The following is a 27,337-nucleotide window of genomic DNA, read 5'->3' as shown; positions in this document are numbered from 1 at the left end:
CATCTGGGAATCCCATAACCTCTCTACATGTACACATCCATAAAGAGATTCTAAGCCTTGTAGAATAGCTGACAGAAACACTGACAATTGAAAACATTCTAAATGCTGTTAGTGAAATATGTACATGGTAGTGATATATATATATATATATATATATATATATATATTCAACTTTGTATAAATCTAGTTGGTTTTCAGTAAAGCAAACAAAAATGATACAAACCACATTCTAAGATGTGACAAGTTTCCTATTACATTGTACAAACTTGGAGATTCTTATTAAATATAAATAATATGTAAGCAAGTGCCTATCAAAGAGATGAAAACTATAATGTCAGCGTAACCTAGAAATCACTGGATATCCTCATGGTAGAGGAGCAGAAGAACCCTGAGAAGCTAAGGTTGAAGGAAGAAATGTCCTATGACCTCATGGTAGCCCTCCTACTGCATCTCACCACTACCAGGACATATTTGTGGTTCAAGTTGGAGACTGAGCACAGGAGCCCGTCTCATTCCATATCTAATTTGGGACTCTTCTGCTGTGTTCATAACCCTTGGCTCCATGCCTTGCTGTGTTTCAAAACTCTCAAGATAAACTGCATTCAGGACTGCCGAGGGAGCAACACAGAACAGAAAAGACACATATGAAGTCCAAAATGCATAATTCCTGTATTTACTTTCAATACGAAAACATTTCTTCAAATTCATTGGAGCATACTTACCCGCTGCGAGAGTCCGTCCTACTCCCATAGCACTGGTCACGCATCCCACTGAATTGCAGAGGGAGACGGCGAAGGTGTACATCTTGTAAGGTTTGAGTCCCCTCACGACACAAGACAGGTCTTGGGGCTTAGCAGAATGCAAGAGCTTCAAGGCAAAAACAACAGTAACAGTAATCAGATAATAATCAATGTACAGCATATAATTTTGGTATTAAAAATCCACAAATTCAAATGGAGGGAATCATTGCCAGGTCCTTTAGGGAAAGAGATTCCCCCCCCCAAAAAAAAATCTCAACAAGCTGAGGTTTAATTGATAATTGTACAATCACACTGTTTTATGAGGTAATAATGCAGTTCCTGAGTGGATAAATGAGAAAACGGAGTTATGGCCTCATAAAGCAGCATGGATGTATGGTTATTGTCACCAATGGTAGAGATAAAGATGGCAACACTGACGTCGTTACCATGACAAAGTCCACACAAAGCCAACAATAACGCAGGGCGGGGATGCCACAGGCTACTTGGTGGCAGAACATAGGACAATGACATGGGGATAAATCATCCTGTCATTTGCTTTAAAACTCCACAGTAGTAAAGGAAAAAAGAACAATGTTGAGTGAATATCAACATAGGTCAAATCTCACTTACCTTTCTTATCCAAATATACACATACGACTAGACTGATAGTTGCATTTTTTTTTTTGAAATGTCATCATCATACATTTTCAAATAAAAGCAGAAGGCTTAAGCAAAGGAGATTGGGAGGATCACCATTAACACACAGTTAAAGGGGCAACCCAGAATTCATCCTATCATGATTAGAACCAATCATAAGCAACCATAAACACTTCCTTAGACTATGGGTGCAAAGTATATTTAAGAGGGAAATGTCAAAGAGGCAGGATCATGAATATGGAATTATTTTTCTTATGGCTACTGCTGTGGACTCATGAGTTATGTTCTGATGGTTTGGTCAACCGTGGACCAGACTGCATATGTGATTTTGTCTCTTTACAATTGTAAGAGCTGAATGTTTATACTACCTAGGGATACCATGGCTATTTAGCGCCCCAAGGCAAGTAGCCAAATGTTTGTGGCACTGCCAATGTAAATCAGTGGCATCGCCAAGGCCACAGAACCAAAGGACGCAGAGCCGTGTATGATACAAGACTTGGCGATTATAACAATGAGTATGGGGTGGCTGTATTTGCTGTACTAGACAGTTTTCCTGAAGCTGGAATCTTTGTAACTATGAAAGGTTACAATAAAAGACTGCTGAAGCACTTCAGTGACATCCCCATGGCTTGTGTCCCCCATGATCCTCGATTTTATCAAGATGTTATGTCACCACTGACATAGTCCTTAGGCTTGACTCTCACGGGAAATGATACTTCACAAATGCATGCAGCTTAAGATCCTCAGGGTATAGTAACATTTCAAATAGTTTTTACGTATTTTCCCTACAAGAGAACAACACAATATACTAGGACTATTTACCTAGGGATTGACTCCAAAATTATATGAACCTAAGAACAAAAGAATAGGTAAAATTCACTGAGTCTAAACACCAGTGATAAACATGGAATATAAGGATCAAAACCCCAAACCAGTACTATTTATAAATTTCCCTAAATGACAATACTATAGTTGATTTTTACAGTAAGCTGTCTAAACTTAAAATCATGTTATTATACTAGATGTTTTTTTAATTTTTAATTTTTATTAATTACAGTTTATTCACTTTGTATCTCAGCTGTAGCCCCCTCCCCCAACCCCTCCCAAACCCACTCTCCCTCCCTCTTCTTCTCCTATGCCCTTCCCTCAGTCCACTGATAGGGGAGGGCCTCCTTCCCTTCCATCTATCAGGTCTTACCAGGACTGGCTGCATTGCCTTCCTCTGTGGAGTCATAAGGCTGCTACCCCCTCAGGTGGAGATGATCAAAGAGCCAGCCCATGAATTCATGTCAGAAACAGGTTCCTGTTCCTATTATTGGGGAACCCTCTAGATATTTTTATCGAGAGATAGTAGGGAAAGTCACATACATAAATGGATGAGAAAGGTTAATAAAGACTGCTCAGTTTATTTCTGACTCTTTGTCTATCGAGCCAGAAAATATATTTCTGTGTTGTATGTGTTTATTCTGTCCACTAAAACAGTTCATAAAAGGGCAAATATATTAACATATTTACCCAGATTCTGAGAATTTTACCTTTTAAAATGAAGTATTTGTGGAGGTAATGAGGTAATGTATCTTGTGTTTAGGGTTAGCTTTAATACCCACAGATGGAGGGAGTAGAGGTAAAGCAAACTGATGGCATAGAAATGGGAAATATGGAGGCACAAAGCAAGGGATGTCACCAAGTATCTGGAGGAAGCTGGAGAAGTCCTCTAGGCTACATGGGAGGAGCACGGCTCTGCAAGCAGCTGGATTTTAATTTTTTGACCTCTGGAACTTAAGAGAATCAATGTATGCCATCGCAACCCACGAAGTTTATGGTGATCTTTATGGTAGTGTTAGGAAACAAATAGTGTAGAATTTAAAGAACCTGGGATTGCTACCCTGTTTGTGGCAACTATAGAGGTTATTCTGGTTCTAGAACTGTCTCGGGTATAAGCTGAGACCTTTTCACTGTGGTGTTATATCTCAGATTTTTATTCTCCCCAGTAATAGGTCCCCTTATTATTGTTGTTATTTTTTTTTATTTATTACACTTTATTCACTTTGTATCCCCCCATAAGCCCCTCCCTCCACCCCTCCCAGTCCCACTCTCTTCACTGCAGACTATCAAAGCAGACACTGAGACTTATGGCCAACTGTTGGGCAGAGTGCATGGAAACTTATGTAAGAAGTGGGAAATAGTAAGATCTGGAGAGGACAGGAACTCCAAAAGATCCCCTTATTATATTGGGTTGTTTCTGCGTACACTCCCCGTAATGTAATCCCTATTCTCAAGTCTTCTACCATGGCTGGTATCCTCTGGGAAAACATAATTACAACAGTGGTATCAGGAATTAGATTCATAGGAGGGAGATGTCAAAGTATTAAAGTGACATGGTGGAGCTGGACCACCAGAGCTGGCTGACAGTGAGGACAAAGGAAGGTGGACTCTCGACAGCCTACAAGTTTGCTATATTGGTACAGTTCTTGAATTTACGTTAGTAGTGGATTAAGCAGCTATTAAGACAACTTTTGGGACAGGATTAAGTTTTAGGGCTACATAATCAGATGACTATTGCCAATGTCATCTGTGCACTGAAGGAACACAATCTTAGGGTCATCATCAATTTAAGACAAACTATACAATCCTTCTTGAAACTATTGTTCTCCGTGTCAATAAAATCATGTTAAGTGGATCAGATAAGCAGGAACTGAGTGTATGGAAGTCTTAGTCAGATGTGTGTTCCAGAGAGTAGGAGATTAACTGCAGAAAGATTAAGGGATTTGAAGCGTCAGCTGGGTTTTAGGAGGCCATGTTTTCTGTGACTTCTAGGACATCCATCCAGTCCAGAGTAGAAGAAAAGTGACTATATCTTGTGTCCTTAAAATGGTTTTATCTTCACCCTTCAGTGAGAAGCTCAGTGTCTGGTGAGTAAAACTCTGATATGAAGGGGAATAGTCATTAGGGTACTATTCTGACCAGCCTGCCAACATGAAATTCTGCTACTTGACTGGTCTTGGAGCAGGAAGTGGCTCAGCCCCATACTCATGCTGTGATGCTGGCTGACGAACTGTTTAGGACATTAAACCTAACAGATCCCAAGACTCTGGAACACTGGGAAAACAGTGTGAAATGTTTATGAAAAGAGAACCACCAGGTAGACATCATATAGGGCAAAGGCACGTAAAGTGGTGGAAATTCTAGATACCTAGAACTATTCACTAAACACTCTCAGCCAGCTACCGGGCTTTCATCACAAGACAACATCCTGCAGAATGTCTCATGCCTGTATAGTTGGAGTTACTTCTCGCTGGCTGCCTTTTTTTTTTCCATATATGTCAAGTCTTAAGGTCAGATGGACTCAATGAAATGCATCTTATGGTGAAAATGGGAATTTAAGATTTGAGTGCAGCCCAGGGAGTCTTATGCAGACCATGGGAGTTCTCTGTACAGCATAGATGAGGAGAACACCAGAGCTCTACACAGGTGGGTTGTCTTAGAACATAGCTGCAAGGGTAAGCTGGGTGGTGGCTGCTGACCAGCCATGGAGGTTCTCAGAAACAGCAGCGGAGACAAACATCCTCAGAGGACAGACCTCAGCCGTTGTGCTTGCTCACTTGCTGTATGGGGAGGAGAAGTATCTCAAGGTAAACCAAGTATAAACTGTGTGACAGAACTTGGCCACTCTGGTCATGGACATGAAACAAGATGAGGTCAGAATTTTGGAAGTCTGGGAAACAAAGGACCCAGACTGGACAAAAGCACTGAGATCTTTTTAGCTTACATGAGTGTCCATCAAAGACCCTGTCCCTCAGAAGTAGAAGTGAACAGCCTGACCATGAGATGCTATGTGTAGTTGACACCCATGGCCTCTGTCCTTGTACACTGGCATGCCTATAAAGCAGGCTAAGAGAGTAAAGCACCTTGTCTTTATTTTATTTTATTTTATTTTTTTTTTTTTGAGATTAAGCAGGCAAGTTTTATTATCAATGTAACAATTGTCTTTAAACTGGAGAGAACAAAACCCTCTCATTTTCTGGAACCTTTCATAGCCATTGACCTAGATCTTGGCATTTGTTAACTGTTGACACTGTATTCTCATCACTGGAATAGACACTACTAGAGATACGATATGACCACACATCCAAAGCCTTAGCAAACTCATTGTGTTCATAGCTTTCATATAATTACATCTACACAGGGCCTCATGTAGCCTAAGCTGGCCTTAACCTCACGAGGTGGTAGAGGGTGGCCTTGCACGTCCTGGCTTACCGCCTTTGCTTTTCAAATACTTGGACTACAGACCTGGGCTACGATGCCTCATTTTCCGCAGTACTGGAAACCAAGCCTAAGGCTTAATACATGCTAGGCAAACACTTTACCAACAGGGCCACATTTGCAGCTCCCACCCCTGTATGATTTCTGTAATGTTGTAATAAATTTGGTGCTTCATGACTTTTCCCAAAGAAATGAAGACATACACAAAGTGTGCATATGAGATGGTCTTGTCAATGTCATTTTGACATCCAAATGAATACAGTATAAATACTGACAGATTGTGGACTGGCTAAATGCACTATTATGTGTTCAAATAATATTTTCAGGTTATCTTACATGGTGCATAGCTGCTGAAAAGACTTCTTGAAAAATATTTAAGACTAAGTGGAAACAGCAGGTCTCATGAAATAGAATTACAACTACTTTAGTTGGGCACATTAGAAAAATAAGTGATAAGCATATATACCCAGAGGACCTTGAGCATCTGATATTATGTTGATGACCCATCTGATGAGCACATTGGAGAGGGATTCTGCTACAGATTTCTATAAATTCAGACAACATCAAATGAACACAGAATTTAATTCAGAAAGGAAATGAGTTGAAAGTAAAAATACCTTTGAACACATCACTGGAACATCTTGTTGGGGGGAATGTTCAGAAACCATGCTGATGTTGTACCCTATAATTTCTCCTCTTGAAAAGTGTTCTGCTGGCTTCTCCCAGGAGACACGGAGCGAGTGCGATGAGAGTGGAGTGACTGAAGGAGGAGACATGAACACAGGTGCTACCAAAGACAAAAAGAACATCAAAAGCATGAAGTTCTTCCATACACAATTTCAGGTTTGACCATTCTAGTTTCTGAAAAAACCTATTCTTGGTAAAATATTTTTATTTTCAAAACTTAAAAAAAAAACAGGTATATATGAAATATTCACACTTAAACTGTCATCCACAAGGGTGTTACCTATTTTAATATTATCAGATAATGTAGTTTTCATTTATGAAATAAAATTTAGAAAGGTCATGAAGAAATGATTATGAAGAAAGGTTATGAAGAAATGGCTGTGTGAGTAAGAGCATTTGATACGCAGCATGAGAACCTGAGTTCAGATCTTACTAAACACAGAAAAGCGGATATGACCTCAAAAGCATCTGAAGCCCTCATGCCACGTGGGGCAGACATGGGCTGCTTGCTGGGGACTGCTAGTCACCAGCTCAGTTCCAGGTTCAGTGAGAGGTCGTCTTCTAAGGGAGTAAGGTAGGGAGTGATAGAGCAGGATGCCCAAAGGCTTCCTCTAGACTCTATAGGTACACAAGCATGTGCTTTCTCTCTCTCTCATCTTCCTCCTCCTCTTCCACTTCTTCTTCCTCTCTGCATCCATCTCTCTGTCTCGCTATCTGTTTCTCTGTCTTTCTATATCTATCTGTCTCTGTTTCTCTCTCTGTGTCTCTGTCTCTCTCTTTGTCACACACACACAAGGGCAAACTCTGATAGAAATATCTCTGTATTCATGGAAATATGTAGTGAGTAATTTGATGAGAAATTTGAATTGTATAGAAAAAGAACTTGTCTTTAGTCCGCAAAGCTGAAGATGCATGGTGACATACTAGGTGTCTCATGGAAAGCCATGTTTCACTAAGCCAAACCACTGAGGCTGGGGGGACGTTATTTACATAGAAGGTACTTCCAAAATGGACTAAATAATCCCAAAGACACTCATAGCTTTTGGTCAGTCCTTCCTGAAACGTTCAGGGCACACAGACACCACACCCTTTGCTCCCCCCATCCTTGACATCTTTGTATAGAATTTAAATGTGCTAACAAAGATGTGCTGTCAAAGGGCCTCGTTGCACTTCCCTTTCCTAGTGATCCCTAAGATTATGAGGCTCATTGGATGCTATTTCACCTGCTAGATCTAATTCAGATGTTGGATTTTTGCTTTCAGAAATATATAACTCAGCACTTCTGTTCTCTTGGCCCTGTAGCTTGTCTAAGATGTCAGATAGTCTTTCAGAGATTCTCAGACAATACATATTTTATTCATTCAATGAGGCCCCGGCCACCCACCCAAAGCAACTCTCAACCTTCAGAGTTTCAACTTGTTACATTTAGGGCAGGTTATGTATATGTATACATATATATATATATATATATATATATATATATATATACATACATACATATACATATACACACATATATGTCTGTCTGTATGTACGTACGTATACCTTTTTCTTTGATGCTCATGAAATTTGAAGTACATTTCATGTGAGGAATAAAGATGGAAAATTAAAAATAAATCAGTTGCCTTGATAAATATACAATGGAAAAACAAACTTTTGGTTCTCCTCACACACTGTAATTCTGATTGTTTTGAAGCACACTTGGGGGTTAGACTTTTGGATGTATTAATTTATATCATTATGTAAACTCTGTTACATAATACTACATAAATATATCAATGTTTGTTTTGAAAAGAGAAAAAGAACAAGTAATTATAAAACTATAATTTAATTATAAATTGAAAAACCTCTCTTACCACTGGTAAACCATCATGAATACAAAGCTGGATTAAGTTAATTGTCTACCCACCTGACACACCAGTCAACTGCTAATTGGGAAAAGGATTCCCCCAAAGACTAGAGTGACAATTAACTCCTTTTCTCCAACAAATGTATGAATAGCCAAATCATCTGTTTTTTTTTTCTCTCTAAAAATATCACCTTTGATCTTAATTTTCAGGCAGCACTTTCATTGAGGGGGAAGGGTTTTCTTTTTTTTTTTTTCAAATAAAGTTTTATTAGTATATAACCACATGCATTTTTCCATGTGTTTTCCATGACTGCTTTTTAAGGTTTTTTTTTTGTTTTGTTTTGTTTTGTTTTGTTTTACAATTTATTCATTATATATCCTGATTGAAGCCCCCTCCTTCAACTCTTCCCAGGCCCTCCCTCCCTCCTCTACAATAAAAGACCTTTCGGGGGGGGGTAATCTCCATCCCTAATCTCAAATTGTACTATAGAACCACAGTAATAAAATCTGGATGGTACTGCATAGAAACTGATAGGTAGAAACTGATAGGTAGAAACTGATAGGTGGATCAATGGAATTGAACTGAGGAACCAGATAAACTCATTGAGGGGTTTTCAAATAAGAATCCAAAGCACTGGTCTTTACCTGATTCTCCTGTTCTTTCTGAGACCCAGGCAGATGACGCGCTGCCAGCTATATTCACAGCTAAGACCCTAAATGCATACTCAGTGTGTGGCTCCAAGCCAGAAACAGAGGTGCTGACTTGGGGAGGCGGAAGTGTGTTCTCACTCTTGCTGGCTGACTTTGAAGCTGGATGAGGACTGACCCATTCACTTCTCTCAAACACTAGACTTTCTTCAGTAGACAACCATCTCTTCATGTATAATTCATATCTTACAATTATACCTAGAAAAGAGACAGTGAATTAAAGAGACCAAGTCAAAGGGGCTCTCCAGGGACCTGCGATCAGGGTTTCTCTCATTTCAATGTTCTCACTATTACCTGTTGATTCCTTTTAGTAATCTAGAAACATAAGTTTAGTGATCTATAAGTCAGGTATATACAAAAACAACTCAAGTGGCTAAAAAAAATATAATGAAAACCACATTTTTGTGGGAAACAAATCAAAAGAAGTATAAATACAAAACAGGCATAATTTATCATATGTGAATACAATGTTTTCAGGATGGTCATTCATAATTTCTACTACAGATGCTCAAATTTTTTAGGCTACCTGAATATTCTATTTTCAGTTTGCATATTCTGAAATTTTGTGATTTAATTACCTATTTGACACAAGCATCTTTGCATAAATATGTATAACTAAGTTGTGTCCAGTCTTTACCAAGAATGATAACAGTTTGATGCAAAGCCATAATATGTGCATAATATAAATTACTAAAATCCTAGGTCTGTGTGTCTGGCCTATGAACCCCAAGGTCCAATTTTAAGAACACAAAAATTAACTTAATGGAATCAACTAGCCTACATACAATTTTTTTGTGTTATTTTATATTTTTTTTCCTACTTGAAAGAGAACATTTGTAGCTTAGGGGTGCCCTAACTTGTGACTCAGTCAAATATAATGCATTTTCATAAGCGAGCATCCAATTATAAACATCATCCATGTTGTGGCAGATGTCATTAGGAGCAAAGATAATATTAGCTTTTTAAGAAAGCAATTTAATTAAATGGAATTTGTTCTTAAATTAGATGAAATACCCTCTTCCACCCTCCAGAAGGAATAGCGTTTTATATTATCAGAAATCATCTCTCAAGCAAATGTCTTATGTTCATGTAAGGAGACAGAGCTGCCACTCTCACGACATAGTTCTCCATTTCTACTGTCTTGGTCTTCTGAAAGAAAGTGAAGTCTAAGCTTTGAATTCTTACCATTTGGCTCCACTGGTGGAGACCATGCTATGTGGAGTTCCGTGGAGCTGATTTTCCATACTGCGGGTGGCCTCAGCCTCTGGGGGGGTGCCTGGGCTGTGGTTACTACAATAGGCAGGCTCTGTGAGCAGCCCACGCTAGTACATCCCTGGACAGAGAAACGGTACTGCGTGAATGGAACCAGATTCCGGATGGTAGCTGAGGTTTCCAGACCTTCATAGGAGTCACAAGGCTCGGTGCTGTCCACAGGTACACAAGATAAAATATACTCCTCTATAGGTCCAGAGTTGTTGGGGAGTCCGGTCCAGGTAAGGGTCACAGAGTCAGAGCCAACAGGAACCACATGAGTCAAGTTCAAGTGTCCTTCAGAGACCTCTGGCTTCGTCTTATACGTGACGGACCTGCTCCGTGTCGAGCCATGCACACTGGAGGTCTCTAGAGAATATGAATACGATGTGTGTGGCGACAGACTAGTGTCAAAGAAGTGCCGAGTATCTGAAACAGAAAGGAAACCAGGCAGTCAGAATTCACAGTTGTCAAGCAATCGTTTGCAATTGCCTTAGCCTCATGCTCCTTAACCGGGTGATAGACTGAATCACTTCCTTCCCATAAGTGTGTTTGGTTCCTTTATATGGGAAATCAGGCAACTACTGGTTGCTTTTATTGCCGGTATATTGTGAGTAAAGTGTCAACTAGAGCAAAGAAGTCTGTTTCTGTCCCTGTTTTGTTCTTCATAGGGGCTCTCGATGGAAGAACCTGCAGGAAGTCCTTGCCACCACTGAAACATTTATTTGCTTTCACTACAACCATTTGCTTTCCAAACACTGACACACAGGCCCAACCCTCTGAAAAGTACCAGCAAACACCTGGTTGTTCTCCTGCCTAATACCTTGAGTGGGCCCTTTCCTGACCCTTTAAAATGACATACAGCTATACTTGCTTTGTGCTAAATCTCAGAGAGATTTGTCAACCACAGAGAGGTTGTACAAGAGGAGGTAGAGATGAGAAGAATCTCCATGCATGAAGGACAGGGCAGTCGGGGGAAGAAGGTAGAAAGCAGAGGCTAAGAAACAAGAAGGAGCTAGGTAGCAGCCACGGTTAGCTATGTGCCTGCATCCGCCATTCTGCACAGAGATAGCAAGCACATTGTGGGCCTATGAAACAGAAATATCAGCATGGTTGCTGACTGCTGGCTTGTGGGATTATGTGGGGGCTGGGAGAGGCTCCTGATATGGTTTCTGCTTATCTAGGTGCCTGAAGAGTAATAGATATTTGGAGTCTAATTTTAATCCACAGATTTTCTTGGCTTTATGAATGGAAAGAAAGCAGCGTGAGAGCCAGTAGACGGTCCATGGTTTCTGTGGTTGTGATAGGGCGGCCTTTAAACTCCGCAAAGTGCCAGGATTCAGGAGGGGAAAACTCAGAATGTGGTGGAGTATTCACAAGAATCTGACAGTTGTAGGACAAGCAACTTCACCTGAAGTCAGTGTCATGGGGATGCCACGGATGAAACTGGTCTACTGCCCGTCAACAAGCCAGTTCCTCAGAAGGAACTTCTGCTAATGGCCAGAGGAAAGTTATCCTCCCCTAAATGCCACTTTGTCTGGCATCTGAGAGATGTGGCTGTGGCTTAACCATATAAGTGAGGATCTGAGTGGAGGTGGTTCCATTGTTCTGTGCACACATTACTATGGTTTCTTCATTGAAATGACCATCACAGGGGTGTTCCCTACGCTCTGCTAATAAAGGAGCACAGCATCCTCCACAGAACCAGGATGATGTGGAAACCACCCTACTCAGAAACCTCCACCAGGGCAGAGACTCCATTGGAAAGGGTGCTGTCATGACCCCCTGAATGGAAGGAGTTTACTGAGGCTCCACAATGACCAGACATGCTGAGGACAGTGCCTAAGGAGAAGATTCACTCCATGGCTGCACACCTCTGTCAAGTACGTACCAGATTATTCTATTTAAAAAAAAAAAAAGTGGTCTTGAAGGATGAGAATGTGTAAGAACAGCAGTGCTTGATAAGGAATTGGCATGAACTACAAACCAGAGTAGGAAGATGTAATTGCACAGGAATGTTATGTGGAACAATTATAATCACCCTGCATTTCCTGTGGAAAGGTTTATTTAAGGACCACCCTACGTCCATCACACTGCAGAAGAAACAGTTTATAAAAATAGCAAACTGGGAACAAGGACTTTACTGCAGAGGCGACACCTGCCTGCTGAATTCTGTTTTCTGCTCTGAGTCCCCGAAGAGGGTGAGTGTGTCCAGCCAGCTGAGATTTTTCTTAGCATATGTTAATGGTGGCGATAACGGGTTTTCTTGTGACACTCTACCCTTCATACTTCTCCTTTCATCATGTTCCCCTCTTATCTCCACACTCCCTCACTCTGACCCCATTTTTCTTCTCAAATACTCTACACTCCTATTTCCAAAATACCTGTATCCAACATACGGGAGAAATAAATGTGATATTTGTGTATCTCGTCAGCTTTATTCCACTTAATACAATGATTTCACTTCCATCTATCTTCCTTCAAATTATGAAAAGATGTATTCTTCCTGACAGATAAATAATACTCCACTATGCAAAGAAAAAAATATTAACTTCCCTTAACCATTTGTTTTTCAATGGGGACCTAGTCCCTATCTTAGTCACTATGAATAATGTAGCAATGACCATTGGTATGCATGGATCAGTGATAAAACTGTTAATTCCTCTTCATAAGATGTATTTTTAATCCTGTGTAAATTTGTACATGTCTGTGTATGTGTCTATGTATGTGCATATGAAGGTAGTTGCCTGTGGAGGTCCAAAGGAGTCAGATCCACTGGAGCAGGCGTCACGGTTGGTTGTGAGCCACCAACATGGGTTCTGGGGGATAAACACAGGTCCTCTGCAAATGCATCACACTCTGCCAAGTGCTGAGCTACCTCTCCAGTCCCAAAGCTAGGTTTATTCTTGTTTTGTTCTGCTGGGGCTCAAACCTGGGACCTAAAGCATGGGTCAAACAACCTGCCACTAAGCTATGTTCTCAACCCCTTCCCCTGTCCCTAGAGCAGAATGTGCATTTTACCAGCAAGGATGAGGAGGTTCAGTTTTACACTCCATCTCTCTATTGTGTCTGCCATTCCTTTGTTTTGCATAATGCATGTATCAGACTTCTTAGATGACAAGACTATCAATATCTATGTATATGCAAAACTCACTGAGCACTTCTTAAGTACAAAACACTAAATAAAAGATGTTGTGTTCCTCTGAAAACTGTGATCTTCATACTGATGATATTATAGAAGAGGCCTTTAGCAAGCCAGCTAGAGAGGTCTCTGCAAAATACTGAGTATAAAGAAGTCCAAAGTGCTACCGTGAGGGCTAGGGAGATGGCTCAGTGGTTAAGCTCTTGCTGAACAAGCATGAGGACTGAAGTCAGCTCTCCAATACTCACATCAAAGCCAGGGTATGGAAATTTACCTGTAATGCCAGCATCCTAAGGCTGAGCCAGGGGTTCACCGGAGTAAGCTGGCTTCTGATTGACATACTGGCAAGCTCTGGCTTTGACTAACAGACCAAGAAAGTACACATTGCACCTCCATATACACAGTCACGTAAGTATACACATAAAATACGTGTATAAACATACAAACACTATAAACGAACTAACCAGCTAACCAACTAGCTAATTCTCTCTCTCAAAATGGAAATGGCTAAGGCCGAGGATCTGGCTTGCTTCCGTGTGTGTGGACCTATCTGCATTGCCCCCGTGGCACGCCTGGGTTGGCTACCCAGAGGCTATTTAAGCTGTGGGCTGGCTTTCCCCGGGGTCCGAGGATTGTTCAATGTTCCTGAATAAACTGCATTGAAAAAAAAAATGGAAACAAAGACATCAATAACAATAATAAAAAAACCAAAGAGCTAATGCAACCAAATACCCTTCTACCAGCAGCATGTTGGATGTCTGTCAGCTACATTTATTTAGGGAACCACTGAATAGACAATAACTTAGTTACTACCATTATTCAGAAACTTTCAAATGATCCCACATGAGTGTATCTGACAGTTGGTTTTAATGTCAACTAATACAGTGTGTTATTACTAAATAAGTCATTCGAAAGCTTTGAAGATGGTAATGTAGAGGTGTGTGGCGATGTAGGAAAAAGCTGCCCGGGAGCGTCCCGTAGGACTCCAGGCCAGCCAGGAGAACTTTCTACACTAATGAGGGATGCTATAATGGTCTCGACTAAATGATCAAACTTGCTTAGAAGGCAACACTATTAATTTTCTTTGAAAAGTTCAGTGATTTTCCACCTACAATTCCAACTGCCTTCATTTAACCCACAGATTTGTGTTCATTCAGCTGAACAGAAATAGTGTTTCCTTTCCATGTTACTCCTGCTGCCCAGGCGCTGAAGCTGGAGCAGTAAACACGGGGGTATTATTAGAAGCTGGAACGTTCTGACCATGCTCACTGATTGTTCCCACTGTTCAAATGCCATCATGCAGATAACTTTCACATCATTAATTATGGTGCTTGTCGACAAATGCCAGATGTGGCATGTTTAATGAAAAATAAGGTTTTAGGCAATAATACCTTATTTAATAGGATTATAGATATGTCTGATTAGTGAATGAGTGCGTATTTATTACCTAAGAAACCATTATTTGGATTCTATGTTAGCACAATCACACAAAAGGCCATGATGCTGTATTCTGATGTACTGTTTTTATCAAATAGATTACAGTATGCTACTGTGAGAAACGTGGATTGAATGAATCACTGATGGGTTCAAATTTAATTCAAAGCTGCTTAAGAAATGGAGCCAGTCTGGTTGGATCTACACAGATAATTCAACCAGTGGTCCTGTCAACTCAAAAATCATTTTCAATATTTTTATAACTCCCTTCTTCTGCTGTCACAAAAGTTTAAGTTTCAGAACACCTGGATCCTGCTGACTTTTGGAAGAAAATAGACATTTTAGTAGCAGGTTTCTGGGATGCTTTGCCAACATGGCAGATGCAGACAGATGTTTGCTTCCCATCCCAATCTGCATCATGAAGTTCAGAATTTCCATTAACTTCACAGAAGACTAGGAACAAGGAAGGGATAATTAGAGTAAAGAGAAAAGGGAGGTCACAAGGAAAAGTAGATGCAAGTCATACATAATTAGGTTTGGGATGTTATCTGCTAATATAATAGATAAAAAGTGTCTTTCAGCTATTCAGGAGCCTTGTGGTCAGCGGGTTAAACTTGGCTTTCTTCCATCCATGTTAAAAAAAAAAGGTTATGGAATGTTAGTCTTTTCACATAGAGTCACATGCATTTTAAAGCTGGATGATCATGTTACATATAAGTTGGAAGGCATGTGAAATGACTCTACAGGTAGATTTCCCTGTTCGGCAAGGCTAACAGCCTGAAGCAGGTGCCTGGAAACCGCTGTGGGATGAAGAGAGAGCTGACCCTCAAAAGGTTGTGCTCTACTCTCTGCATCTGTGCCATGGCATGCATGTGTGCATACACAGTCGTGATAAACAAAACACAACGCTTAAGGAAAGGGGTGCTAAAGAGAATGAAATAGGAGCTTCAGTAGACCCTCAAGCGGTTTTCTAAAATAGTTTGCAGCAGGACTAGAAGCAGAAGTAGACAGAACTGTAAGTTGGTAAAAAACCAACCAACAACAACAATCCGTTACTTCAGTGTGTCTTTAAAAATGCCATATTTAAGGCATCTGAGTATATTAAAAGACAAACAAACAAATAAACAAACAGTAGTTTCCGAAAAGTTTGGCATCAACTAGTTCATTTAATACCTTTATAAAAGTTTCTGCGCCCAAACCAGCCTTCTTGCTTGTGTTCCTATTTGCTCCCTTTCAGTCTAAGCATATGGTGCTGTGCTCCTCTGTGTGGATGAGGCAACATTTGTATGAAGTTATGTTATATTCAATGTGTATATCATGAGTCAGGTTTTAAAAATCTGTGTTACCTGAGAACTAAAAGGCATGAGCTGGGCGTGGTCATTTATGATTCTAATTCCAGCACTCAGGAGATTAAAGTAAAAAAAAAAAAATAGCTCAGAGCTCAAGGCTGTCCTCCGCTATATACCGATTTCACGACCAGCCTAAGATACATGAGACCCTGTCTCTAAAAACCTTGAAAATACTAGACTAGAAATGCTTGAGAAATTTCTGTAATGTCTACATCCCAAGAAAACTGTAGCTCTGCTTGTTGTCACACTTCCAGCATTTGTAAACTAAAATATAACAATTAATATGTTTTAAACCTTCTAATATCTTCAACAAGAATGTCACAGTTTTCCTTCTGTGATTTGCAAAGATACTTTTTCATGGCCTGTAGTGAATTTGACAGCGCACTGCAAGACTGTTGGACGTCAGAATCATTTCCCACATTTTAACATCACAAACCATATAGGAATGGACATGGGATTTAGTGTTCATTTAAAGCTTTTTATTTGAGATAAAATTGCTCTGGTGAGTATGATGAGTCCAGTTATAAGAGATATGCAGGAAAGATGTTTCACATATTTTAACAATGTGCTCTGTGCAAGAGGCTGTGCCTGTGAAGCAATTCAAGTTCTCTGAACTCCATGAGTGGTCCAGGTGTGACCGACCATTCCTGTTGCGCTGAGTCACTGCTTTCTCTCCAGGAATTCCATTATCATCTTACCAAACACTATACATCTTATTTTCATCCTGTTTTTTGATTCCTACAGAGAGTTGTAATTCTCTCTGCGTGAGCTGTTCTTTGTTCACAGAGGAAACTATGACATTTATCCTTAACATCAAAGAGTGTAATTCATATCCCTTCTTAGAATATCACGTATTTCCATCACCAAATCCTAGAACTTACAGTATGGGTGTTGATCTTCAGTTGTGTAGATTTCAGAACCATTCCTGAGCAGACTGTAAGTAAGAAAGTGGGCATTGGGAAAATCAGGTGGACTCCAGGAGAGAATGATGGCAGAAGAACTTTGAACCTGTCCTCTTGGTGGAGGTTGCTGGGAGGGAGCTAAATTGTAATGGAGAGAGCATTTATTAACAAAAGCAATCAATAAACACACTAGGAAACCGAAGTAAGATACCCAGCAAAAAGGTCCTTCTGTTTCAGGGTCACTTTATCAAGAAGACATGTGGTTTACCAAGACATTAATAAACAAAGGGTATGCATCACCAATTCACCAAGACAAAGCTTTTTATCTACAAGCATAAAACACATTCGTAGGTCAGAGCAGCTGATGTAAATAGGGTTAAGGGAAAACTGATGGGTGTTTAAGCATTTCTGCGCCTTAGTGTAAAAATAATCCCAAGGATACATAACATTTATTTTTCTATTGAATTTAAAAATTGGCAAGATTCCCCTGAAATTTGACATTTAAATTTGATATCATATTAAATATTTGAATTTGAATTTAAGCAATTATTTCATGCTGAAGAGGGAGATTTCCATTCAACTAAATACAAGGTCTTATTTTACATTGGATGGCATAATTTCAAGGACTGCTATTTACTGACATAAATAGATATGGGCGTCAAAAAAAATCTAAAGGTCGTCAATTAAAATGTGAATCCATGTGACAAGACTGATACTTGTGAAGGATGCTCACGTGCTGCTAACCCTGGAAATAGGAGCATCCTATTCCCACCCAACAGCACAACACAAGACAGACTCTAGAAACCCTCTACTCCGCCACCGCCAATGTTCCTGTCTTCTGTAGAAAGCTTCTTAATTTGTGAGTGTGAATTTTGTTATTTTCTCAGAACACACAAGAAGAGACAGAGGAAGAAAGAAATCTGAGAAAACAACAACAGTTCAAGCCCCACCTGCCTTGAGAGAGATCTAGCGTATGGTCCCACTGAAGGAGGTGTCATAGGTCCACACAGTTGTATACAGTTGTATGAGTGACTTTTAAAACCACCAATCTTGTCACCAAGAACTTTCAAAAAAAAATGCCAAGAACTGAAACCATTAATATAGTTACAGATTTCAGGGTCTCAAGATAAAAGACTAATTGCATTCAAAATATATGTAATATGGGGAGAGCCCAGTAAGAGGACATTTCTTCTAAAAGGTTTAGTAACTCGGTATGGTAAGAGCAAAACTTGTGCTATATGTGTGTGTGAGATATTTTCAAGGCTACCCTGAACCCTAGTGTTAACCCTTTCCTAGGAGACCCATACTACTCCTGACTAAAATGTATTGCAACAAAGGGAATTGTGTGAAAACCGTGCAGGGTCCTCCCTGAGTGGTATCAGATAGATCACACTTAAATCTCTTAGCAATGCATTGCAAAAGCATGTGTGAATGTAGCCAAGTGGCAGAGCACTTCCTAGAACGATGGAAGGAGGGCCTGGGCTTGATTGACCAAACAAGGTACAATGAAAACGTGATGGGGGAAACTGACAAGGTGTCGCCAGCCTCGGAAGCCTGTTAGAAACAGTGCCCCGGGGGTACTCAGTGTTATTCAGGCCTATTCACGTGGGCACATATGTCTAGAGCTATCCAGGACAGTTCACATAGTCACACGTGTCTAGTGCTATCAGGAGATGCTCACATAGAATGAAGCAGACCAGTGTAACAGGGTCCTTCTGTCGGGGAGCCTGGAGCTCGGGTCCCAGCTTAGGAAGTTTGAAAGGTCTGTGAGTGTATTCAAATTTGGACTGGATGCCAAACATCTCTTTATTTACAGGAAGGACATGATAAACATGATCATCTTGGGGAGAAAGCATGGGTGTGGGTGTGTGTGTGGTGTTCATTTCTGTATGTGAACATGTTCATAAGAACATGTGTGACTCATGACTAATATAAGAAAGAAAGTAGCAGAACTCAGTATGGTCTGAAAAAATAACTATAAAGTTATCATGTTAATAAATACATTAGAATAATATTTGCAAAACTTTGAGCATGGAAGAACATGAGATATCATAAATAACAAATCTGTTTGTTATAGTTAATTACATTGGAATACATTTGTGATCTAGGGTGACTAACCATTTCAGTTTACGTAGTAACATACAACTTTAACAGTAAATGTCGATGTTCTGGGAAAATCTCATCTGGGGAAACTGGAAATTTGTTTCCAGCATTTCCATTGCTGGTGATTTCATTACAACAGACCACTGTCAGTGTTTTACTACCAGCATAGTTATTCCAGAAATTTCAATTACTTAAACAAGGAAAAGCCCACAGATCCCAGGTAGTGTGAATAACACATTTGCTTTTGGGTAATTCTCTACACTGCTCCTGAGTCCTTTTAATGAGTTCTAAATGGAGGGAAGCATGGAGACCCTCTCCCCAAGTCCTTATGATTCAAATTCCAGCAATAAGCCAGAATGGACTTACTTTTGCTGCAGCCTAATAGATTATTGACGTCCAAGTGGCTTGAACCAGGAACACAAGTGTCACACTTGGAGCCAGTGACAAACTGTTTACAGAAACACTGGCCTGTGACCACATCACAAGTTCCATTCAAGGCTCCTGCTGGATGACAAAGACAAGGCTGGCATCTGAGAACAGACAAAGCATCAAGAGAAGAGTACTTTAATTAATAATTCATCCTGTATGTCATACCTATCAATAACATTGTGGTTGAATACGGCTCAGTCTTGCCGACATAATGCAAAGGAGGCTTGAACTGCACAGGCAGAAGATAAACAAGACAGAAAAGATCTTTATCAAATGTTGCTCAAATCCATGCAAAGATTCCTTTTTCGTGTATTAATGGGCCTCACGAAGAGACCTAAGGGGATGGCTCAATTGGTAAAGCACTGAGCAAGCTTGGGAACCTGAGCACGGATCCCTAGTTCCCGTGTGAAAAGCAGATTGGCTGGCAAGTGTCTGTTAGCCCAGAGTTTGGCTGTGGAGACAGAAAGGTCCTGGGGTCTGTCACCCAGGAGTCTACAAGAGTCAGGAAACTCAGGAGTCAAAGTGAGACCTGATCTCAGAAAGCAAGGCAGACAGTAACTGGGGAAACTGTTCAACAACAGACTTTGGCTTCTACACCCCCAAACCCCTAACCCTGACACCTGCACACACACATGTGCACACACGCACACACGCACACACACACACACACACACACTCTCTCTCTCTCTCTCTCTTTCTAATTTAGCCAGGCATGGTGGTGCACTCCTGCAATCTCAGAACATGTGAGCTGGAGGGAGGAGGACCAGTGTTCCCCATTACATAGTGAGTTCATTGATAGCAGCCTGGGCTGCAGAAGACCTACTCAACAGCCCCAGAGAGCTTTTTACACGCCATGGAGAATTGTCCCGATTAGCCTGAATACTATGTAATAGAAGGAAAATTGTGTTTTCTTATAATAGAAGTTTTGCTGCCAGCTAAACGCTTAAATCAGATACTCACAAGATTGTCTTTTATTTATATATCCAGTTACAACACAGAAAGTAAGAATAAGTCGCTGCTCTAAAATTCTTCAAATTCTACATGTAGTTCTATAAAGACTATATTTTTTCTGACATCTTTAGATAGATTCCAATTATTGTTGGTGCTTAATATGGGTTCTAGTTATATGTTGTAGACTGTATTAGTTTCACTTTTTGTTTGTTTTGTGATAAAATATTCTGACAAGCAACTTGGAAGAGAAAGGGTTGAATATGACCCCCAGTTGCAGAGGACAGTCTATCATGGCTGGGAGGTCAAGGGTAAGAGCTTAAAGCAGGTGGTCATGCCACATCGACAGCCGGGAAGCTGCTGCCCGCTGCTACCTACAAGTCCTGGGTCCCCGAGAGGGGATGGTGCCACCCACCAGGGGCAAGTCTTCCCGTCTCAGTGAACTCACCAGCACAGTCCTCACAGACGCACCCCCCCCCCCGAAATTCCAGGTTCTGTCAATGGGACAATTAGCATTAACTATCATTTACCCAGAGAAGACTGGAGAAAAGACAGCTACCCTGATCTATGCGAAGAGGCTGATGCCATCGGAGAACGAGGCACTTTCGCTGCAGTGAACAAGCTCTTACCCCTAAACTCCCCCGTGATATTAGCAGTACAAACCCTCAGCAGTGACAGAGAGGGAAACCTTTCTCCTCACACGTGGTCCCCGGTGGCATTTCATTACGATAAGCAGTCTGGGCACTATAAACGTTGGAGATGTAAAAGCAGCCCATGAAGACCATTTAAGCAGGGACTTCCCATGTGGTACGTAGAAAGCACAACTAAATAGTTTTCCCTGTTTATTCTATAGAGAAACCAGTGGACGTGGTGACTTCAACCTACTGCAAATTTTATGGCGTGATCTCTCGGGTAATCATTCAACACCCTTAAAAAGGCCGATAAAAGCTAAAGCTGCAAAATAAGCTGAAAATTTGTTTGATGGACAAATCTGCCTCTGGGAATAAATGAAGTACGGTTTCCCCTGAAAGGCACAGTGCCGTAGTTGCTCTTTTTATAGTCCTGATAAAAGAACTTCCTACCTACACACAGCACTGATGGCCTTTATCTGGACACGTTACACTGGAATTTCGTCCTCAATAGTGGCTTTTTTCAGACAAAGTATTAGAGATGAGGAAAATTATGCATGGGAATTAAAATGGAATCACAGAAGCCATGAAATGCCCGATTTGTTCTTGATTCATTATGTGCCTACACCGAGAGAATCCTGTGTGTAGGCTTTGGTGTAATTCTAGTAGACCTGAGCAGTAAGAGGCAGCCCTCCCTCTTGGGCACATATATCACTTTCTATACATGTGTACCCCTCATGAGTAAGTAGCTCTTGAGTGTCTCAGCTTTTATTGCCATTCAGTCAAGACACAATCACAGTTACTTTACATACAGTGCACTTAGAGGAACGGTTTGCAGCGTGTAACATAATTCCATCCCCTGATGAAGCTCTATTTCCTTTCAGCCTCCTGCTATCCACACAGCTCAGACTCAGCTATGTCAATATCTGCGGGATATTAAGTTCCGAATCCAAATGGAATAAATAAATCACTTCTCAGGAAAGCAAGCAATGTTTAGAGTAATTAAGTGCATCTATTCCTGCTTTTATTGTCTCTTCTCCCAGCCACTGTTCTATCAAACATGCCCAACTTGTTATAATTGCTTAGTGTCAGTTAGAGAGAATTTTCTTTAAGTGAAGTTCATCAGAGTGGATTTCCTAGACAATTGCAGTTTGCCACCAGTCCAAGGGAGGCAGGGGGTAATACAGTAATTAAGGCTTAAATGAAATGATTCCTGTAAATTTCTCAGCCACTCAAATACAATTTCAAACATTCTGAAGACTCTTTAGCAAATCAGCCACTAGTTTGAGAGCAGTTTTTCTGATGCCCCTCCTTGGAGGACCAACCAAATGAAATATAATTCACATTTATTAAAACAAAATTAGACACAATAAAGGAGAAGACATCTTATGCTTTGAAAAGAAGCAACAAACTAAGATGAATTGTGATATTGATTTTGCCAGGATAAATGGTTTTTGTAATATTAATATAAAGAAACCTTTATTGCACAGACTCCCCTGGCACAGCCCGAGCTGCTCCTGCAATCTGTTTAAAATCTTCATTTTTCATCCTTATGGGAAAACCTCAGTTGCTAAATGGATTTCATAAAGAGTAATCTGTCAAGATTTATATAGATAAACAATTTGCGATGTTTATTGACCAGTTCATTATGACAAACAAAACAGGAGGGAGGCTGTGCTCATCTCTGCCAGCAAACTGCTGCTTCGCTGTGACCCCCTCTGCAAATCCGCGTTCACCAGCTACACTGAGGGGATAATTGGCTTCTGCCTCTTAAATGACAAATCTCCTATATCGTGCTTTCCCGGGAGCTTTTTTGGTTATACAACAGCATAAAAATCACCCTAATTACTATTATTGAAGAAACATAACTCATAATGAAGATAGTGTGTTTTAGTACTCATGATATTGCTGGCAAGTTCATCTGAAGGGAGACAGGGGGACAAGTCACCCCTTTTTTGGCTGGGACCTCAACTCACATGTACACGAAGTGACCTAAATAAGGACTGATATAAAGGCCATTCCCTGAGGCCCAGTTATCTTTCTGGATGGGAATTCACATCGAAAACATAAAGTTGAGTTTTATGGGCTGCCCCTGTCCTCAAGAGTACACAGACGACTGTGAAGGAAAAAAGGAGAGTGGAACCTAGCGGTGAAGGAGGCTTGCAGACTCTTTGGTGCAGCAGGGAACAGACAGCGAGCATGGGCAGGGCCTGAGGAGAGCACCAGCCGAACAGCTCCAAGCCCAAAAATGCAAAGAATGAAATGTTTAATAATCTAGAACTTTTCATGCTGATAGGATGGCTCAGGTGAAAGATTCCTCATTTCACATAATGGGTCACACTCAGAATACAGGGGCATTTGATATATGGCACAAAGTACCTTTGGACTATGTAGATTGCATGTGTGTGTGTGAAAGAGAGAGAGACAGAAAGAGACAGAGACAGAAAGATATGCATGCATGTAAATGTGTATGATTGTCCGAGTCCATGTATGTGTATGCGGAATGTGTCAATCATCTTTATCTGTCACCATCAGCCTTATTCCCTTGACACTGTTTCTCTGTGATACAGAAACTCACAATTTCTTCCAGTCTGGCTGGCCAGGAAACTTTCAGCATCTGCCTATCTCTTCCCCCCTCGATGTTACATGCTGCTGTTTTCAGCCTTTTATATCAGCACATGAGGGATAGAACTCAGGTCTGAATGCTTAAAACACTGTCATGGTTCTTTCTCAGACAATTTGACCCAGGCTTGAAACATTTGTGAAGAAGCAACATCAGTTGAGAAAAGGCCCTGTTAGACTGGCCTGCATACAGGCTGAGGGACAAGTCTTTGATAAGGGAGTGTTACCAGAGGGTGCAGCTCACCGTGCGAAGAACACTCCTGGAGCAGATAGTCCTGAGCTCAGCGTGCACAGTGCTACCCAGGGCCAGGTGTTGTGGGGTTATATGGGAAAACCGGCTACACAAGCCATGAGGAACAGGCCAGTAAGCAGTGTTCCTCCAAGGCCTCTGCTCAGTTCCTGCCTTCTGTTCCTGCCCTGCCTCCCCTTGATGACAGACTGAAACCTGAGAGGTGAAACAAACCCTTCTCACCTCCGGTTGTTTTCAGTCAGGGCTTTCCTCACAGCATCAGAAAGCTGGATGCACAGCAGGTACCCTGACCCATTTAGCCTTATGACCGGAATGTGTGGAAATTGAGTCAGCCTGGGCAGTGGACTCACTAAGCTGCAAAAGTGAGGAGAACACATTGATGAGGTAGGATACTGGGAAGTAAGCAAATGGAAGGGGCTATAACTGAAAAGTTTTTAGCGATTAATATTAGTGGAATGTGAGTGAAATTCGAAAGAGAAGGAACAAAGGCTGGGTTTCTAATTTTCTAACAAAGAATGTGGTAAGGACATCTTTCAACACAGAGCATGAGGAGGAAGAGATTTCAAATCATTGAAGTGTTTAGATGAGAGAACCAACAAAGAAAAGAACATGAGATGCCAAGGCCAAGTTCGGGGTCCAGGAGAAGAATGTTCCACCATCAGGCCCAACGCAGCCAAGATGCAACACCGTCTTCAGGATGGTCATGAACAGACAGGACACAGTTCAGGATGCAAGACAGTCTGTGGAATGGTCATGAACAGACAGGATACAGTACTGTAAAGACAAGTTAGCTCTTTTGAGCCTCACTAGTTTGGTTTAATTGTCCTCTTGGTGACTTCTGAGGGAGAAGCAGCTTTCCTCTGAGGGCTGACCTCAGTCATATTTCCTAGCAGCAGTCTTCTCAGCTGACTCCAGGACGTCATGGGAGCTGGCATGCCCTCTGTGGCAGCATGGACTTCCCTGGGCTGAGCACTTTTCCCTCTTTGGAGGACATCTGGCCTAGAAGCTGTCTCCCAAGGTTCTTGGCTCTCCTTTGTCACAGCCTCCAAGAGCAGCTGCCTTCTCTTAGAGCTAGAGTTAGATTTATAGTGTGAGGATACAGGGTGAGGTCACATAGTTAATGAGACTGTGAGGTCATATTTACATGGATCACTAAAGTGTAAGCCAGAGTGCTGGCATCTCACTGAGAAGAAGTGAGCAGTTCAAAAACCAGACTCGGAAAACCTTCCCCCGCCTTGAAATCGGGAGCTCATAAAATAGGCCATGCTAGCAACACCCTTGCACTCGGCAATGAAGTTGACCCCAGAGAGGAGAGGCACTGCTACCGTGTAAAGAGAACTAAGCTCTTCACGGAGCAGGTCCTGTGCCAAAGCCAGTGTCTCCCCCTTCGCTGGCACTCCATATCACCGCTGACGTATCTGAGATATGGAAATGTTTCCAGTAGAAGCAAGAGACTGCATCATTCTCTGTGGCCACAGAGGGAGACAGAAGAATAGGACAAAGTCACAGGATTGAAAACTTCCTTTAATGTGAAGACCACACCCCTGACCTACAATTACAACTGCCAGAGGCTAGATGTCCTACAGTGTGAAACAGGGAACCTTCTAAATTCCGTATTTTGGAGCAGAAGTGGAGGGGCTTCTTACCAGATGTTCTGAAAGAGGGATTTGATTAGGAAACTCTTCATTTCTCTTCAGGTTCCTTAGTTGCCCACATAGAGGCCTCATGAGTCAGAACATGAGTCTGTCTAGTAACATGCGCCGCACACTTTACCTGCAGAGGAGGTGACAGTAAACAGGCTCTGTGTTCTCCATTACGACTCAAGCCTACTGCTGTCCTCAGACAGTTGTTGTGGGACAGCGAAGAGAGCATGAGCGTGATTGTGCTCCAATCAGGAACAGGTCACCCCTGAGCCTCACGCTACAGAAGGCTGACTGTTAGCTCAGAAGCTTGAAGCGTGGCCCCTGACAGTGCCCACATCCTAACTGGTAGAACTTGAAATCTAATCTCTCGATCGGCAAAATGAATTCTGCAAACATGGTTAAAGATCTTGAAATGTTGTGCTAATCAGAGATTATCCAAGAATAGTCAATGTGATCCATTGCAGAAGTCTTTAAAAAAGGAAGACAGGGTAGTATGAGCGAGACAAAAATAAAAACAGGGATGAAGAAAACGTGTGAGGAGAGAAGGCAACCTCAGAGAGAGAAAATGCTGCTCTGCCACCTCTGAAGGAGCCTTGCGCCACACAGTGCAGGGATGAGGAGATCATTCCGTCAGGAGCCCGCCTTGCCAGCAAGAGAACCTGTGTTTATTCCCCAGAAGACGAACTAGAGCCAACGATTAAAAAAAAAACAAAAAACAAAAACCAGCATAACGCAGCAGTGCAGATATGGAAACATACCCCTGGGGTTCCCTGGCCAGCCCACCGCGCCTACCCTGAAAATTCTAGTGGAAGACCTTGCCTCCCCCCCAAAAAAGTGGGGGTGTAGGCTGGGGAGAGGACTTCATTGGAAGAGTGCTTGCTGTGTAGCATAAGGACCTGGGCTTGATGCTAATACACATGTAGTTATGGTTATGGCAATATCAACCTGTAAGCCTAGTGCTAGAGAGAGCCAAAGATCCCTGCCCTGATCTGACCAGCTAGCCGAGCCTAACTGGTACTTTCCAGGTTCATTGGAAAGAGACTGAGGAAGTCACCTGGTGCCAATCTTTTCCCTTAACGTCCATGCACACTCATAGAATAGGACCCCCCCCCCCCCATACCTACACAGCAAACACTCCTTCTCCTCACCCTTTAAAGAATTTAGGTAGATAACAGAAGGAATCAAGATGAAGACAATGGATTTTATCCAGAGTTTCCAGAAGAAACACAGGTGGCCTGTTGACATCTTGGTTTTAGTTCACTGAAACTAATTTAGGACCTCTGACCTACAGAATTATAAGATAATAAATCCTTGTTGTTTTAAGACACTGAATTTGCAGTAATTTATTATGTCCAGGAGCAAGCTAATATACTTGGTCCAGTGGGAAGGAAGAGCTGGGCCCTGTCCTGATGCTCAGCTCTGTACCATTCCCAGTTTGTCACATTGAGGACATGATGCCATTAATAACATATAAAATCTGGTATTCCTTGAAGAGCCTTCCACAGTCTATATTAAGGTAGAATAAATAGATAGGACACATAAGATATTTCAAAAAGGACTATATACTTTTCCTTCTGAGCAGAGCCTTTTAAACAGTGTCCTGCCACCCACTAAAGTAGTCTATTTCCTCACTCCTGAGTGTGGGGTGGCCTTATGGCTTCCTTTAGATAAGGCAGAAGTAGCAGCCCCCAGCATGAGCCTCGAGTGCCTTTGTACTCCTTTCTCTTTCCT

The 27,337-nt window shown here is 41.4% G+C and overlaps 1 protein-coding gene across 1 annotated transcript in view; it reads right to left on the bottom strand.

Moving 5' to 3' along the window:
• The window catches only part of Ush2a (usherin), a 653,036-nt gene that overhangs the window by 470,717 nt on the left and 154,982 nt on the right, over positions 1 to 27,337 (bottom strand). Inside the window, exons 14-19 of the mRNA XM_060365102.1 lie at positions 19,452 to 19,615; positions 16,962 to 17,120; positions 10,090 to 10,584; positions 8,842 to 9,102; positions 6,278 to 6,447; positions 723 to 867 (exon numbers count right to left, since the gene is read on the bottom strand). Of these exons, the coding sequence (XP_060221085.1) occupies positions 723 to 867; positions 6,278 to 6,447; positions 8,842 to 9,102; positions 10,090 to 10,584; positions 16,962 to 17,120; positions 19,452 to 19,615 (1,394 nt within the window). The remainder of the gene's footprint in view (positions 1 to 722; positions 868 to 6,277; positions 6,448 to 8,841; positions 9,103 to 10,089; positions 10,585 to 16,961; positions 17,121 to 19,451; positions 19,616 to 27,337) is intronic.

This window comes from Meriones unguiculatus, chromosome 11 (genome assembly GCF_030254825.1).
Source record: "Meriones unguiculatus strain TT.TT164.6M chromosome 11, Bangor_MerUng_6.1, whole genome shotgun sequence".
Lineage (NCBI taxonomy): Eukaryota > Metazoa > Chordata > Mammalia > Rodentia > Muridae > Meriones > Meriones unguiculatus.
The sequence above is the reverse complement of the archived record's forward strand: the minus strand, read 5'-3'. Positions and strand labels throughout refer to the sequence as shown.